At 44.0% G+C, this 18,541-nt stretch overlaps 1 protein-coding gene across 1 annotated transcript in view; it reads right to left on the bottom strand.

Moving 5' to 3' along the window:
• Positions 1-18,541, bottom strand: part of COL4A1 (collagen type IV alpha 1 chain) — a 326,895-nt gene that overhangs the window by 194,462 nt on the left and 113,892 nt on the right. Inside the window, exons 15-22 of the mRNA XM_084808054.1 lie at positions 17,969-18,004; positions 17,078-17,137; positions 15,910-15,954; positions 15,090-15,143; positions 13,974-14,015; positions 8,622-8,715; positions 7,830-7,865; positions 6,434-6,598 (exon numbers count right to left, since the gene is read on the bottom strand). Of these exons, the coding sequence (XP_084664180.1) occupies positions 6,434-6,598; positions 7,830-7,865; positions 8,622-8,715; positions 13,974-14,015; positions 15,090-15,143; positions 15,910-15,954; positions 17,078-17,137; positions 17,969-18,004 (532 nt within the window). The remainder of the gene's footprint in view (positions 1-6,433; positions 6,599-7,829; positions 7,866-8,621; positions 8,716-13,973; positions 14,016-15,089; positions 15,144-15,909; positions 15,955-17,077; positions 17,138-17,968; positions 18,005-18,541) is intronic.

The raw sequence follows: 18,541 nt of genomic DNA, 5'->3' as shown, positions 1-18,541 counted from the left end.
ATGGGAAAGACTAGAGATCTCTTCACGAAAATTGGAGATCTCAAGGGAACGTTTTGTGCAAAGATGGGCATGATAAAGGACAAAGAAGGCAGGGACCTAACAGAAGCAGATGAGATTAAGAAGAGGTGGCAAGAATACACAGAAGAATTATACAGGAAAGATCTGAATGTCCCTGATAGCCATGATAGTGCGGTCACTGAACTTGAGCCGGACATCCTAGAGAGTGAAGTCAAGTGGGCCTTAGGAAGCATTAGTAACAATAAAGCTAGCGGAGATGACAGTATTCCAGCCGAGCTATTTAAAATCCTAAAAGATGATGCTGTTAAAGTGCTGCATTCAATATGCCAACAAATCTGGAACACTCAACAGTGGCCACAAGACTGGAAAAGGTCAGTTTACATTCCAATTCCAAAGAAGGGCAACGCCAAAGAGTGTTCAAACTACCGCACCATTGCGCTCATTTCACATGCCAGCAAGGTGATGCTCAAAATCCTACAAGCTAGGCTTCAGCAGTATGCGAACCGAGAACTACCGGAAGTACAAGCTGGGTTTCGAAGAGGCAGAGGAACTAGAGATCAAATCGCCAACATTCGCTGCATCATGGAGAAAGCAAGAGAATTCCAGAAAAACGTCTATTTCTGCTTCATTGACTACGCTAAAGCCTTTGATTGTGTGGATCACAACAAACTGTGGCAAATTCTTAAAGTGATGGGAGTACCAGACCACCTTACCTGTCTCCTGAGAAACCTGTACGAGAGTCAAGAAGCAACAGTAAGAACGAGACATGGAACAACCGATTGGTTCAAAATTGGGAAAGGAGTACGACAGTAGTCAGAAGAGGGATAGAAAGGGAACAAAAAATACAAAAAATAGCCAGTCGGGTGAACGACTGGCTATGAAGGTGGTGCCGACGTGAGAGATTTGGATTCTGGAACCACAGGCTATACTTCCTGGAAGATGGACCATTGGCAAGGGATGGGTTGCACCTCACAAGGGCTGGGAAGAATGTGTTTGGCAACAGCATGAAGAACTTTATCAGAAGGGCTTTAAACTGAATCCTACAGGGAAGGGAGACAAAGTTGGGGGTAACAATGGACGAAGGCTCGTGCACTGCAACAGAGAGAACAGCTCTAATAGCACCCAATAATAGTCTTCACAAACATGTAGGAAGAAAGCCAGACTATAAAGCACATGGTCTTTGATGTCTATATACTAATGCCCAGGGTATGAGAAACAAACAGAACAAACTTGAACAGGAGGGAAATTATGACTTGACAGGTGTAATTGAGACTTGGTGGGATGACTCTCATGACGGGAATACAGCAATTGAAGGATGTAACTTGTTCAAAAAGAACAGGAGGAACAGAAAGGGAGGTGGGGTTGCACTATCTGTTAAAAATACTTATCTCTGCACAGAAATACAGGAGGAAGAGCTTGGTAGCCCCAATGAGAGCATCTGGGATAAAATAAATGGAGCAAAGAATAAAAGGAACCTGGTGGTCCAAGTCTACTACCGGCCACCCAGTCAAGGAGAAGACGAGGATGTAACTTTTGAAAAGCAAATAGCCAACGTTTTAAGGAAGCATGATGTAGTAGTAGTGGGGGACTTCAATTTCCCCGATATTTGTTGGGAGACAAATTCTGCAAAACATGGCCCCTCCAAGAGAATCCTGACTTGTGTGGTAGATAACTTACTCCTACAGAAAGTGGAGGAAGGAACTAGAGGATCGGCTATCCTTGACTGGATCGTAACCAACAGAGATGACTTAGTGGATAAAGTAGCAGTTACACGGACTCTGGGGGAAAGTGACCATGTTATACTTGAGTTCATGGTTCTAAAAGAAGCAAAAGCCCAGTGTAGCCAAACGTGTACCCTGGATTTTAGGAAAGCCGATTTTAATAAACTCAGAAGAATGATAACTAAGGTCCCATGGCAAGCGACTCTAACAAGAAAAGGAGTCCAAGATGGGTGGGAGTTTTTTAAAAAGGAAATTCTCAAGGCACAATTACAAACCATTCCAACAAGAAAAAAAGGTGGAAGACAACAGAAGAAGCCAAGGTGGCTTCACAAAAAGCTAAGAGATGACCTGAAAACAAAAAAAGGACACATATAGGAAGTGGAACAAAGGCCAAGCAACAAAGGAAGAGTACAGGCAAGTAACACAGAATTGCAGGGATGGTGTCAGGAAGGCTAAAGCTGAGGATGAGCTGAGGTTAGCAAGAGATGCTAAAAGCAACAAAAAGGCTTTCTTGAGAAACATGCATAGTAAAAGACAGAGGAAAGAAATGATGGTTCAACTATTAAATAAAAGGATAGCAAAATAACAGATGACAAAGAAAAGGCAGAGGTGCTCAATTCCTACTTTGGCTCAGTCTTCTCCCAAAAGAGGGTCTATGACCCTCCTGGCAAAGGCGAAGTACAGGCTGAAGGGGCAGGATTGCAGCTTATGATCCATGAGTTCAAATCTCCAGGGCCAGATGAACTGCCTCCTAGAGTAATAGAGGAACTGGCAGAAGAACTCTCAGAACCACTGTCTATTCTCTTTGAGAAATCATGGAGGACGGGTGACGTGCCAGATGATTGGAGGAAGGCTAACGTTGTCCCTATCTTCAAAAAGGGCAAAAAGGAGAAACCTGGGAACTACAGACCAGTCTGACATCAATCCCTGGGAAAATTCTGGAGCAGATTAGAAAGCGATCCATCTGTAAGCACCTTGAAAGCAATGCAGTGATTACTCGAAGCCAACACGGATACGTCAAGAACAAATCCAGCCAGACTAATCTGCTCTCATTTTTGGATCAGGTAACCACCCTTGTGGACTGTGGGAATGCTGTGGACATCATATACCTTGACTTCAGCAAAGCTTTCGGCAAAGTGTCCCATGATATCCTGATGAGCAAACTAGCTCAAAGTGGGCTAGATGAAACAACAATACAGTGGATCCACAGTTGGCTACAGAATTGGACTCAAAGAGTGTTTATCAATGGGAACTTCTCCAACTGGGGAGAGGTAACGAGTGGGGTACCGCAGGGCTCAGTCCTGGGCCCAGTGCTCTTCAACATTTTTATTAATGACTTGGAGGAGGAGGTGCAGGGAATGCTGATCAAATTTGCAGATGACACAAAATTGGGTGGGATAGCTAATACTTTGGAAGACATAAACAAAATTCAAAGTGTTGGACTCAGTTGGACTCAATGGCCTGGGGGCTGGACTCGATGGCCTTGTAGGCCCCTTCCAACCCTACTATTCTAAGGCTGCATATTGTCACCCTGCTTATTTAACTTATATGCAGAGTACATCATGAGAAATGCCGGGTTGGATGAATCAGAGGTCGGAATTAAGACTGCTGGGAGAATTATCAACAACCTCCGATATGCAGACGATACCACCCTAATGGCAGAAAGCGAAGAGGATCTAAAGAGCCTCTTGTTGAGGGTGAAAGAGGAGAGTGCAAAAGCTGGTTTGAAACTCAACATTAACAAAACGAAGATCATGGCATCTGGCCCCATCCCTTCCTGGCATATAGAAGGGGAAGAAATGGAAGCAGTGACAGATTTTACTTTCTTGGGCTCCAAGATTACCGCAGACGGTGACTGTAGCCATGAAATTAAAAGACGCTTGCTCCTTGGGAGGAAAGCTATGGCCAACCTAGACAGCATAGTAAGAAGCAGAGACATCACCTTGCCGACAAAGGTCCGTCTAATCAAAGCTATGGTTTTCCCAGTAGTAATGTATGGCTGTGAGAGCTGGACTATAAGGAAGGCTGAGCGCCGAAGAATTGATGCTTTCGAACTGTGGTGCTGGAGAAGACTCTTACGAGTCCCCTGGACTGCAAGGAGGTCCAATCAGTCCATCCTAAAGGAAATCAACCCTGAGTGCTCATTGGAAGGACAGATACTGAAGCTGAAGCTCCAATATTTTGGCCACCTAATGCGAAGAGAAAACCTGGAAAAGACCCTGATGCTGGGAAAAACTGAAGGCAAAAGGAGAAGGGGACGGCAGAGGATGAGATGGCTAGATAGCATCACGGATGCAATGAATATGAACTTGAGCACGCTCCGGGAGAGAGCGCAGGACAGGAAGGCCTGGCGTGCTATGTTCCATGGGGTCACGAAGAGTCGGACACGACTGAACGACTGAACAACAACAACATAAAACCCATTATACCTGATGGCTCGTGGTTCAGAGAAGCTGTCTGATCCAACCATTGGGTACGCCTGTGTGCAGTAAGTTACCCAATAAAGTCTCTTTTTAAGTAAACCTTTGAATCTGATTTATCACTATCTTGGCACTTCTAACCTAAGAGTTCAATGCCCACAGCTGGGGCAACACACCCTGGAAGTGCTACATCTCTGCTGCCAGCAGTAGGAGCTGTGCATGCACCGCTGCTGGCTGGGCCAGCTGCACGCTCACCTGGAACCGGTGGTGTTCGCCACCAATGGTAGGTGACCATTGGATCCTAGCCACAGTGCCCCCAGAGTGTCCCAGGAAAAAGGCAGGAACCATAGAGCATTGCTTTCTAGGGTGCTCTAGGAACAAGGATTCTATGGCAAGAATCATAGGGCAGTATCCAACTGTGTCATTCTGTTAGTGCAAATGACGTTGTGCTAGCGGAAACTAGGTTCTAAACTATGCGCAAGAGAAGAATCCAACTAAAGTTACATTTGCGCATTCTGCTTGAGTCACACAACTGCTTGCACCCACTGTGCAATGCGTTGTGCAACCACTTTGCACCTGTTGTGCAACCAATTGAGCCTTCTGCTTGGGTCATGCAACTGCTTGCACCTCTTGTGCAACACGTTGTGCAACCCATTGTTCAACTGCATGCACAATGGCTTGCACAAGAGTAATGGGCCACTGTTTGCACAACAGAAAGATTCAGCAGAGCTTTGCTAGTACTAGTTGAGTTTGTGGAACATCACTGTTGGATACTGCCCATAGAACCCATTCCCGGATTGTTTTTTTTCCTCCTGCCGTGTTTTGGCGGCAGCAAATGTTGGGGGTCTTGAGGACTGCCAGACTGCGCTTGGGGGAAAGTGCACATTTTGCACCCCTGCCCTAGGGCTTGCACCCATTGAAGAAACTCAAGATGCGCCATATCCCAATTGAGGTCCAGAGAGAAGAGAGATGGGAGAAAAGGGCCCTTCTGGTGGGCCATGTGGTCTGGGTCTGCTCTTCAAAAAGGTAGCTGGCTCTGCTGTACCCACCTAGTGTTCCTGCTCCATCTCTGTCTCTGAGCAGCTGGAGAAATGAGGTATATTTCTGACTGGTCCTCTGCCTGGCCTATACTAAGGAGAGGTAGTGTGAATTGCTGATGAGATGTTGCATGCTTTGCTATATGGTGACTGGCTGATGTGTAGAAAGGACATGAAGTGCCATGTCACACTGTGGCTGCACTCAATTAGATGGGTGCTTGAGACCAGCGGATCTTTCTCTCCTCTTTCACTGTCCCTGTGAAGGGCCCCAACTTTAACCAATCTTTGTTGGGGGCGGTGGAGGAGAGGAGAGGGGAGAGTTGTTGTTGTTGTTGAGAGAGGAGGACACAAAAAGAAAAATGTATTTTTAAAAAAGTTTTCTAGACATGGTGAGTGCAGAGCTTACCAAAGACTGTTTTACTACCAGTAGGCAGGGCAGGTCCGGATGACAGGGACACTGCTCCCCTTGGAGTAGGGAGATGTTTGGCTGTGCCTACTGATCCAAGGAGGAGGGGCATCCCAAAGAATAAATGAATCAGAATGCCCTCGGGGAGTTCTGGGGAAATGTTAGTTTAATGTTGATAATAAATATCTGTAAATTGTCAATTAGTATGGAGAGATATCATGCATTATACAAAACACTGATATACTTAATTTGTATTTTTAAAACATTCCCATCCCTTCTGCTAATCTTTTATATTGTTTTAAAGCAGTGATGGACCGGAATAGCTTTTAAACAGTATTATAAAATGCCAGTGTAACTCTCCCATTCCCAAATGCCAGTTCAAGCAAAAATGTCTTCTAATGTTTCCAGAAATGCTCTGGCAAGTCTGTGGACAGTTTTCGGAAGGGAGGCAATTCTATTTTTGTGGGGACATCCATAGCAACTTGCTCTAGGAATGTCTTTTGTATGTTCTTAGTGCACAGATACTATGATCAAGACAGTGTTCCTGGTCGGACATAGCAGAGTAGGGAGACTCTTACACATAGATTAGAAGCAATTAATGAGAAACGTGATCTCTATAAATTAATGTCAGAAATCATCTAGCATTCGTTGTGGAACCACTTGACCAAGACAACGTAATTGCTTTCAATCAGGCAAATAGACATTTCCTCTATGATGCACTTCATTTAAAAACAAACCCGTTTAACCTTTTCTGTTTCTCTGTTATTCTGACCACAGCACTAACATTTTGTTCTTATCTTAGCTCTTTCTGAACATTAAAAAATGACTTGCCTGTTGGGCCAGGTGGACCGGGAGGCCCTGGTAAGCCACAAGGTCCTGGAAGTCCATCTTTTCCTTTTGGCCCAGACAAAGGAAGTCCAGGGGGCCCCCGGTCACCCTTTTCTCCTCTCTCACCAGGAAAACCAGGTGCCCCTGTTATCTCTGGACTTGGTTGCCCTTGATTACAATAATGCAATGAAGTAGACATCAAAACCAATAGAAAACCAATAGAAAAATTACAAAAGATTGACAAATAAGTTATTTAATAACATAACGACAACAGCCAAAACTGAGATGCCATACTGAAACTTCTACCCTAAACCTACCACATGAGGTCGAGCAATAGCAAGATGGCTTATTTATCAGAGCCACTGTTAGGCATAATTCATAAAAGCCCCCAGTTGTGTGGTGTGTACTTCAACTCCAAACATGTGGCATGTGCTCGAAACACAGGGGTGAGCAACATGAGCCATGTGGGGCACAGGCACCCCCTGCTATTTTTTTTTTGCAGCTCCTGAAAAAATTGTCGCCAAAATTTGTTGGTGTGGTGGCGGCAGCAGCAAAACACCTTTTCTTTAAAACAAGGCGTATGCTCTTCGGCAGCAAATGCAGTAGTGCAGCAGTGGCAATTTGGTTGGTGTATGTGTTTTAATGGCCCCTGGTGAGTTCTGTGGTTCGGGGGTGGGAATTGGCCCCCAGCTCCTCGGATATTGCCCACCTCTGGGGTAGATTGACTCACCATATGGATCCAGTAATTATCACACCACTTCAATCTGACAAAGATAACATTTTGCAGAGACAAAGTAAATTGTGAACTTGTATGGTGAGCTATTACACCCAAATAGGTTGCCATGCACAGTAGCCACCAAGTGATTTGATCTCAGGTGATCACCATATAACATGAATCAATTCTCAGACAGAAGGTTTGAGGTGACAGCAAAGAAGAGAAACAGATTGTTGACAGCACTGAATTAATATTACCATGCTATATTCACAAAAATTGTAACCTGTTTATCCTTATTTTACTTTTTCGAAACTAAAAATATATTTTATCAATGTTATTTGGTTCAGAATTGGAAGGAAACATGGTGAATATCCCACAAAAGGAAAGCAATTAAGCAATCTCAGGGATGCCAGACACAGAAAAATGTAATAGGAAATAGGAAAGCAAGAATAATGATATATTATGAATATTTAAGATATCCTCTGAGTAGTAAATAAAAGGTTTATAAAATATATGATTATATCATTGTTCAACAAATACAACAAAAGCATTTAGTAAGAGAAATAAGATTAATACTTGCAGAAATACTTATTTAGCTTCTATCAATTAACTGATTTAGAAATACTTATTTAGCTTATACCAATGACCAATTAACCAACCAACTAAACAAATAAGCATCCTCACCTGGAGGACCTGGTGGCCCTTGTAGACCTGGGAAACCTACAAAAATAAATGTAGTGAATTCTCAGTAAGTGAAGGTTTGATTTGACTTTGATGCCAATACAGCTAATCTTACTCTCAAGACATTGAGAAGGCAGACCTGAATATTTTTTCAGAATGGAAGGTTTTCTTTACAATTACCTTCATATCATAGCAATAATATGATTATCAAAAAAGAAATGGTCCATCCTTTATAATCTCACCAGGGAGTCATTTAATTAGAACACAGTCCTTCAGGATTGACAGCTCTGAGATGGAGGGCTCTGATCTTAGAGCCCTCTTCACATCCTAAACCCTGCTGGCAAGAACCTTGAAGGGTGTGATGAATAGCAGAGACTTTTTTAGCCTCTCCATCCTCCATTTGTGCTGTTTTTGCTAGATGAGCCTCTGAGCCCATGTAGCTTAGCTACCTCGGTGCGGGGGTCAGAGGTGGGAGCTGAAGAGACTTGTGGATCCACAGTCTCACCCCTCACCATCCACTTGCCTGCCACCAATGCACCCCTTTCCTCCCTTTCTGCGGTCGTGACACTGACCTTGGGAGGGGAAGCTGCCATAGAGCAGCAGCTGGGAGTGGAAGGTATAAGGTACCAGGGAATGCCTGCTCCGATTGCCCCCCCAAAGTCACAGCATCATCTAAACCCTTAGAGGGGAACATCTTCAGCACCCTATGGCCCCTCAGATGCTGTCTAGGGTTCATAGAAGTGCTCTCTTAATTTCTTAATTAGAAGAAAGCAATAATCAATTAGCAATATTTACCTTTTTGACCTGGTTCGCCTTTTGATCCCGGGGACCCTGAAGGGCCTGGATCTCCTTTTTCGCCAAATATAACTTCTTCCCCTGAACCTATAACCTGAATAATAGGGCATATGGCATGATATAAAAAAACTCAAAATCCCAAAGCAGCCCTCAAACAGATTGGAGCTATATGCTTCAATCCTATACACAGTCAGCCTGTTTGAATCGTATTGACTTCAACCATGTGCAGAATTGCAGCCATAATGGTCAAGTTCAGGCTTTCAATAACTTGTTTTCAGTACAATCTCAACGAAATTAAATTGTTTATATATATCTAAATCACACTGGATTAAAACAGTCCTCATAGGTAGGGCTGTGCTTTGGACCCTCCAAATCAGCCCCACTTCAACTTGGACTGGTCTGGACCCCCTCTGCTTCAACTTGGTTCCGGATCCGAAGCGAGATTCGGATATCTGGATCACTCCGCTTGGGCATTTTCCCATTGACTTGCATGGGAAAACACAAATGGACATAACTTTTATACTTTTTATGATAAATACATGAAACTAGGGGGCTTCTCTGCGGACGTGGAGGGGATCCCACCTGCCATTTCAGACAGTTTGGCCCAGTACCTTTTTGTGCTAGGGGCAGCTGAAATTTGATCTTTCTCCACAAAAACTCTCAAAGCAAAGAGCTATACCTCTCTGCCCCGTGCTGCCTCCTCCTGCTGCCTGGTCGGCTGTCTATGGCTATGTTCCCACGACAATGGAAGGAGAAGCTAATGGAGGAGTACCAGATTTTTTAAAAGTAATCAGTTTTGCTGCAATGTGGTCTCTGCAGGGCTCCATGAGCAGGTTCTCTGGAACAGTAAAAATTGCTTCACATAACATACTTCCTGGTGAGGGTGGGGGTTTGAGTGAATGTCATCTGACTGGCAGGGGCTGCTCCCCCCTCTCACGCCTTTCCCCTGAAAGTCCAGTTGCACCTGCATTTTAGGAGCTAGCCTCATTTACCACAATGGGAACTACTTCCAAGAAGACACTCAAATGCTGGTGCTGGGAAAGAGAGCAGTAACCATGACCTGAAAACAAAAAAGGACACATATAGGAAGTGGAAAGAAGGCCAAGCTACAAAGGAAGAGTACAGGCAGTAGCACAGAATTGCAGGGATGGCGTCAGGAAGGCTAAAGCTGAGAATGAGCTGAGGCTAGCGAGGGATGCTAAAAGAAACGAAAAGGCTTTCTTCAGATATATGTATAGTAAAAGACAGAGGAAAATAAGGATGGCAAAATGATAAGAGATGACAAGGAAAAGGCAGAAGTGCACAATTCCTACTGTGGCTCAGTCTTCTCCCAAAAGAGGGTCTATGACCCCCGGGGCAAAGGTGAAGTACAGGCTGAAGGGGCAGGATTGCAGCTTGAGATCGATAGGCATATGGTCAAGGGACACCTAAGTACTTTGAATGACTTCAAATCTCCAGGGCCAGATGAACTGCATCCTAGAGGAATAAAGGAACTGGCAGAAGAACTCTCAGAACCACTGTCTATTATTTTTGAGAAATCATGGAGGATGGGGGAAGTGCCAGATGACTGGAGGAGGGCTAATGTTGTCCCTATCTTCAAAAAGGCGGAACCTGGAAACTACAGACCAGTCAGTCTGACATCAGTCCCTGGGAAAATAATGGAGCAGATTATAAAGCAATCCATCTGTAGGCATCTTGAAAACAATGCAGTGATTACTTGAAGCCAACATGTATTTGTCAAGAACAAATCCTGCCAGACGAATCTGATCTCATTTTTGGATCAGGTAACCTCCCTTGTGGGCTGTTGAAATGCTGTGGACATAATATACCTCGACTTCAGCAAAGCTTTCGACAAAGTGCCCCATGATATCCTGATGAGCAAACTAGTTCAAAGTGGGCTAGATGAAACAACGATCTGGTGGATCCACAGTTGATACAGAATCAGACTCAAAGTGTCCTTATCCATGGGATCTTCTCAAACTGGGGAGAGGTAATGAGTGGGATACTGCTGGCCTCAGTCCTGGGCCCACTGCTCTTCAACAGTTTTATTAATGACTTGGAGGAGGAGGTGCAGGGAATGTTGATTGAATTTATAGATGGCACAAAATTGGGCGGGACAGCTAGTACCTTGGAAGAGAGAAAAAAAGTTCAAGGAACAATTCAAAGTGATCTTGATAGACTGGAGCACTGGGCAGAAAACAACAGAATGAAATTTAATAGGGAGAAATGCCAAGTTCTACACCTACGAAAAAGAAACCAAGACACAGTTACAAGATGGGGGAGACTTGGCTCAACAATACTACAAGCGAGAAGGATCTTGGAATTGTTGTCGATCACAAGCTGAATATGAGCCAACAATGGGATGTGGCTGCAAAAAAGCCCAATGCTATTTTGGGCTGCATTCATAGAAGCATAGCTTCCAAATCCCGGGAAGTACTAGTTCCCCTCTACTCAGCACTGGTTAGGCCTCATCAGTACTGTGTTCCGTTCTGAATGCAGACAAGAAGGATGCAGACAAGCTGGAGAGGGTTCAGAGGAGGGCAACCAAGATGATCAGGGGACTAGAAACAAAGCCCTATGAAGAGAGACTGAAAGAACTGGGCATGTTTAGCCTTGAGAAGAGAAGACTGAGGGGAGATATGGTAGCGCTCTTCCAAATACTTGAAAGGTTGTCACAGAGAGGAAGGCCAGGATCTCTTCTCCATCATCCCAGAGTGCAGGACACAGAATAATGGGCTCAAGTGACCGGAAGCCAAATTCTGGCTGAACATCAGGAAATACTTCCTGACTTTTAGAGCAATACGGCAATGGAACCAATGACCTAGGGAGGTAGTGGGCTCTCCCATGCTGGAGGCATTCAAGATGAAGCCATCTGTCAAGGATGCTTTGACTTAGATTCCTGCACTGAGCAGGGGGTTGGACTCGATGGTCTTATAGGCCCCTTCCAACCCTACTATTCTATGTTTCTATGAAATCGCTGATAGGAACATCCCCAAAGACTGCTAGCCATCTTCTGCTGACAAGGAGGAGACAGCTAGGGTGCTGCGGATGCACTACCAACCAGGTAGGAGGAGGAGGTGCAGTGCATGCCCCCCGCCACTAGCTGTCTCCTGCTTGCGAGAAGGAGACAGTTAGCTAGTGGCAGGGGCACATGCTGCGCCTCCTCCTCCTGCCTGGGCGATTCACAGTGCTTTCTGCATATAAGTCTATGTCCACACATAGACTTATACTCAAAAAGTACTGTGAATCGCCCATATACTCAAGATTCATGTCACGTTTTGCATATAAGTCTATGCGCGCCCATAGACTTCCAATTGCCATGTTTTTAAAAACATGGTGATTGCAGAGGAGGTGGCAGGACCAGTGAGCGAAGCACGGATTGGGGCATCTGGAGAACCAGGATGGGGGTGGGTTCTCACTTCCCTTAGTAAGACCACCAGAATGATCTCTGCCTCTGAGATGCGGCCGTTTTTCTTCAGTTATTCAGTCTTCCCCCCTCCTCCACCACTGTCACTGCTTGGAGATTGCTAGGTTACGTTCAGCCTTGATTTGGTAACTAGTTTCCATTCACCAAACCTCCCTCCCTCCTCCTCCTCCTCTTCCTCCCTTCCCCCCTCTCTCCTACTCAACCCCTCACTGAACTTTCTCAAGTTGATACTTTTGGCGCGAGGCTGTCTGGGTTGCTCAGAGCGAATCACCGAGCCAGACGAGGTGCTTCGTGTACAAGTAGGGATGTTGGAGAAATCCGCCATGGACTCTGGTGAGGCCGGATTCTTTGGAATCCAGCCCCCCAGAGTCTGTGGAGGAACAGCCTCCCCCCCACTGCCACCCCCTGAAATCCCCCCAGGATGGACCTACCTGGTGGCGGCAGCGGAGGAGGCTCCAGCTCGTCTTCTGGCCGCCACCGGGCTGCTGTGGCTTCAAATGGTGGCCATTGTAGCGTCTGCCATTTGCATGCCTGCATTAGGCTGTGATAGGCTACGTAAATACTTATGTAGCCTATCACGGCAAAAGGCAGGGGCACAAATGGTGGCCGCTACGCCATTTGCACCCCTGCTCTTTGCCATGATAGGCTACATAAGTATTTACATAGCCTATTATGTAAGTATTTATGTAGCCTATGACGGCAAAAGGCAGGGACGCAAATGGTGTAGCATTTGCGCCCCTGCCTTTTGCCGTCATAGGCTATGTAAATACTTACGTAGCCTATCACAGCCTAATGAAAGGATGCAAATGGAGGCTGCTACGATGGCCGCCATTTGCAGCCACAGCAGCCCAGCAGTGGCCAGAAGTCCGGCTGTGGCCGGCCCTAGCCGGTGGCTCTGTGGCCTTGCCGCAGAGCGGAGCAGAGTCAGCTGGGGAGGATTCCGGGGGAGGGACGGATTGTCTCCCCCCCCCCCGGTGGATGCCCTGGACCGGAACCAGGTTAGTAATCCGCCCATCCCTATGTACAAGTTGCTTCGCTTTGGGGCGCCTTGTTGCTATTCTGCTCCACCTCGTATCATGAGGCACCTCTGAAGCAGCCCGTTTCGACTTGTTTTTTGGACTTTGGACCAAAGCGATGCACAGCCCTACTCATAAGGAGCTTTTTACTACAAGGTGACCTGTGATGCCATACAGTGAAGGAGGCTAGGGTGATGCCGCATGGTGAAAAGAACATAGATTCCTTTAATTCCACTTTGTGGTTCTATGGTGGTATAGTTCAGGAAAGCCCATTATGAGTTTAGTTTGTATGAAATGTCTTCAGCTACAATCTTTAAGCCGCTGAATCTGCAGTAACTTTTAATGGACTGAGAACTGTATACTCTTGCTCTTTTGTTCATATTATTCATACTTGGAACAAATATTATATTTCCCAGGAGCATAATCTAGTATTTGTTATAAAGAAGCACGTACTCAGTACCCTCTAGTCAAAAACTGGAGAAGCACTAGGATGATCTGTGATGTACCTGTTGCTTTAAATCTAACAATACTTTGCAGTTTACTTTCTGCTTCCTGTTTGACTCTTGGTTCAGTAAAATGAAGCTTATTGAGCCTGTTGGTTCCAGTGAGGTTCTTGAGAATTGCTCTGAAGTCATGAATACATACATTATTCTGTCTCAAACTCCATGCAAATAACCTTCTTAGAACCTCCTTTTAAAAATGAAGTGGCTATTACTAATTATGCCTGTTGCTTTATAATGGTGGAATGGCAGCAGTAGGGGGTTGAGTTAATGGAACAAATGGTTCAGGGCATGTCGATTGGAAAGTTTAAAGAAGTCTCTTTATACATTTCAAAGATAGATGGACTACATATAGAGAAATCTGTTATATTTAAAATAGACCTTCTTTTAAATACAATGTTACACTTACTATTCCTGGAAGTCCTGGAGGACCTCCTACACCTTTATCTCCCTGAAAGAAAGAAATAATTTCCATTTTAAAACTGACTAAAGTAAAAATCTTCGTACTGCGAATGGGCACAATCCAGCCATTTTGCAGGGGGAAAGTCATAGCTCACAACAAAGATGTATATCAGCCCCTCCTCTCATCTTCATGCATGGAAGTCTCTATATCTAATTACATTCCGTTAATTATTTTTAAATGGTTAACAGTATAGTACTGTACAGAAAATGGAATATGAATATAAGTTCTGGCTCTAAATGTTTTACAAACACAGATCATCATGTACTGTCCTTTAAGTAAATAGAAACCATATTACTGGCAGAATTTAGTCATATATTCAGAATAGACACACAGAAAAATATGGTGTTTGAGTTGTGTCAGTTTAGCCAGCCTGTAGTTAGAACAGCTACATGTTTCTGAGCTCCCCAGTTCTTCCATAAAAAAGGGCAACTTATAAACAGAACAATTTACCTAAATATTTAGCACACTGTAGAGTATTTATAATTATATATTATACTCTTGTGCTGGACTGAATCATAGAATAGAATGATGTTATGATTCAGTTGACCTGAATGTAAGGGAGCTCACTCAGCACTACGTTAAATAATTCTTTGGCTTGCAAAATACAATATAATGCTATACAATTATTATAAAAGTAGAAAAGAATGGGCTTGGAAATTAGCTTTATTATTCCCTGCCCACAGTTTGAAATAACTCTACTTATTTCCTGAGACAATGTAATATTCAGAAGTCACCTGCCCAGCCCTCCCCAATGCCCCGAACACCAGACAGATGTGGTGGAATCAGCAGCAGTGCACAGAGACTCCTCCCCTTCTCCATCTCTCTTGCCCTGTGTACTAGGACAAAAGGTCTAGTAGCCCATAGAGGGACTGGTGAGAAGCCAGGGATTCTTCTCTGGCTTGGATTTTAATCTGAGCTGGAAAAGAATTTGGGTGCTCATGAAGCTCATCTCTTCTTTGAGATGAGCTTTATGAGCCCCTGCGGCTGGCATGTGAGTTCAACCTCATCAAGCTTTCCTGGCATCTCTAGTTTAAAGGTACATTTTCAAATGGATCTACTTACTTTAGGGCCATTTGTACCAGGTAGTCCTGGAAATCCTGGCTTGCCAGCTTCTCCCTACATGTATCACAGGAAAAAAAAATCCACACTGTACAAAACTATTTTAGAAATCAGGGTTGGGGAGCTTCTGGCCGGGAGACAAATTAAGCCCATCAGGCCTCCCCCATCCAGCCTGCATAGACCCCAGGAGAGATCCCTCCCCCTCTCCAAAGCCCCCACCCCCTCAGACAAAAGAGTGGGGTGGGAAAACAGCTCCTGACTGAGCCACAACCTCAAAGCAACTGTGGCACCTTGAGGTGGTGGTTCAGTTGGGTGCCAGCTTTGCTCTCCTTTCCCATCAGGAAAGGCATGTATCATAAAAATGTATCATAGAAAAAAGAGGGGCAAGTGAAGCTGACTCAGTTGAGAACTGCTGCTTCAGCTGTCTTGAAGTTTCAGCTCCCAAAGGCTCTGCTCAACTCTTGCATGTGTGTGTGTGTGTGTGTGTATGCGCGCGTGCGTTAATAGGGTATATCAGTGTCTCCAGGGGTGTAGCTCTTCTTACTTCGGGCTGTGCCCCCACCCACTGCTAGCCTGCAGCTCTCAATGTGTTTGTCTGGAGCCAATTGTTTTTTCAGGCTGAAAAAGATTCTTTACCTCCATTATAACTGATCACCCACTTTTCCAAAACAAAGAATTGTTAAAAGTTGTTTTTAGAGTAAAGACACACATAAAGCATAAATACATCTTATAGGTTTGTTGTTTGAAATCAAGCATTATTAGCAACAAACTTTTTAAAGTATGTAAAACCAATACAATATTGAAGATAAAGTGGAATACATACATGTTTTCCCTTCTCTCCATACTCTCCATCCTTCCCAGGTCTTCCCTGTAATATGAATAATTTCACTTTATTTAAGTCAAAACAGAAATTGCTGCTTCTATTATAGGAAATACTGAGACTACAAAATTAGTGATGTTTATGCTCCCCTGGCTTGCTTCAGAAAGCATTTAGTATTTCAAGCTTTCTCAGAGAATCCTAGGAAAAGCCTTGAAAAAAGCATGCTGGGAGATCATTACCCACTCTTCTCACTAACCTACCTGTGAACCTTCAGTTCCCTTCCCATCTACCCACACAAGCCCCCAGGCTTCTTTCCCCTCCCATACACCTATCCATCAATAATTCTCCATCCCCTTCTCCTCTCCCTCTCCCCCACTGCTGCTGCTGTTGTTCTGGCAGTGGTGGCAAGCAGGAAGGAGGAAATAAATAAATACATCCTTAGGATGTGACCAAGGAACTCTGGTGTGTCTCTCCCCTGACAAGTCAGAGTTGTTGGGGAAGATACAAGTCGGACTTCTGGGTTCAGACATCGCGATAAACAACCAAGGGAGGAGCATCCTGGGTTGTTTAGCTGCTCCTGTTGACAGGAAGAGCCAAGCAGGGGTGATCAAGCTGTGATGACTAGCAGGCTGGCTCATTCATGATAACACAGGGTTTAAAAACTCCCTGGTTTGTCACTGCATGCAAACCAGGCCACTACTTCAATACGGGAGCAATTCTATGGCCGCTAGTCAGCGGCTAGATGGACATAGGATAGGTTGGTTCCCGGGAACTGACCTGTACCCCTTCCCGCACTGCCTCAGAGGCAGCACAGAATGGCCCTGTGCTCTGCACTTGGAAGGGGAGTGCAGAGCGGCAAAAACGGGGTGTTCCTGGGGGCATGCCAGGGTGGGGAAGACGAAAATTCAGGTATGATACATCCTATGATGTGTTGAAGGGGTTCTCCATGCTTCTCCTTCCCTGCACTGGATAGGTGCCTCCGAGTTCGGAGGCGGCTGCCTACCCTGATAGGATTGCACCCTAAGAAAACAATTCCACCCTTCAAATTCCCTGCAGTACCATCTTACTTCCTAAAACACTCAATTTTATATCTCATTGAGAATACTAGCAGGTTTAGTAGTAAACCCTAAATGGCTGGACAAGCAACAGCATAAATATTACACATACATACCCGTGGACCAGATTTTCCAGGTTCACCTTTCTCCCCTTTGCTGCTTAGGCCTGGTGATCCCTTTAAAGAATATCAGATATTTTATGGTACTAAAATCCATTGCAAATTTAATTTTTAATATTCATTCTATGGGTGCAATCCTTTACTTGAGATATAGTGGCTATAGAGAATTTTGTTATTGGATATTATATAAATGGTATTATACATCCATAAAACTAGCCAAATGTATGCAAATACATCACATTTGTATGCATATTGAAAGTTGCTGAATTCACAAAACTACTAGATGCTTCTTTGCAATAACACTAAAGTACCTGCTATCCATACATTGGGTAAAATTACATGAAACTTGGATACGCTCACATGTGTCTAACTATGGCAAATCAAAATTAACTTACTTCAGCTAAGGCTTGCTGGAAAGGTAAAAGAGTACCCTACAATTGTCTAATACCCTTTAGGTGCATATCTGGATCAGGTAACGTGTCATATGCAGTAAACTGTATAAAAAGGAGGGGAAAATTAACTTTTTTTTTGTTATATGGCTTGCACTACAAAAATGGTAACAAAATTGTCATTATTACAATTAGTTATTTGTAAGAGAATTCATTAGCTTTCCAACTCAGTTTTTTAAATTTTAAATAGGACAATAACTAAGATACATGTTCTTAGGTAGGATAAGATGCTACAGTTTGCACTCTCTTCCTAGTATTGGATATATTCACAATTTTGCTTGCACAAAACTAAGCTTGCAATCCTATACACACTTATCTGGGAGTAAGCCCCACTGAACTCAATACAGATTACTTCTGAGTAGGTATGTACAGGATTCCTGAACATATGTTCACTATCATCTCTAAAAACAATAAAAATATAGATCAGATTTATACTTACTGGGAAGCCAGGGTCACCCTTTTCACCACGATCACCCTATTGGAATGAAAGCACACAGCACTTTTTAAAGAATTGTGTTTTAATGTATTAGTTTTATGACTGTTTTAACTAACTTTGGTTCTTATTATTGTTAGCCACTTCAAGCACCACTTCTTTGGTGTACGGGTGAGGTATAAATCAAATCAATCAATCAAATATTAATAAGGTGAAGCATCAGTTAGGTCATCAAAATGCATGTTTTGCATGCCCAATGTCTTCCCATTTCAAACACAGTAAGTTTTTCAAGGTTCTCTAACACCTTGCAAATATGGATGACTAATTCTTAAAGTTCATGGGACTATTATACAATTTAAAGACTTGTTTTTAACAACCCCCAAGCCCCTTTCTACAGCCTGCTTAATAGAACACCGGCTCCCTTGAGAGTATAATCTGTGACCCACTGGCTTCGTTAGTCCCCTTGGACTGCACTCTGCGTCTGAATGCAATGATGATGCTTCTCAAATCCTTTTCTATGGCAGAGCTAAGGGATAAGTCAACCCTTCCTACTTTGCAACAGCATATGAAGGGACTTAA

The sequence above is a fragment of the Heloderma suspectum genome, chromosome 1 (assembly GCF_057233095.1).
Source record: "Heloderma suspectum isolate Gila_16-S chromosome 1, 16-S_ref, whole genome shotgun sequence".
In the NCBI taxonomy this organism is placed as follows: domain Eukaryota; kingdom Metazoa; phylum Chordata; class Lepidosauria; order Squamata; family Helodermatidae; genus Heloderma; species Heloderma suspectum.
Note: the sequence above shows the minus strand (reverse complement) of the source record. Positions and strands in the feature narration are given on the sequence as shown.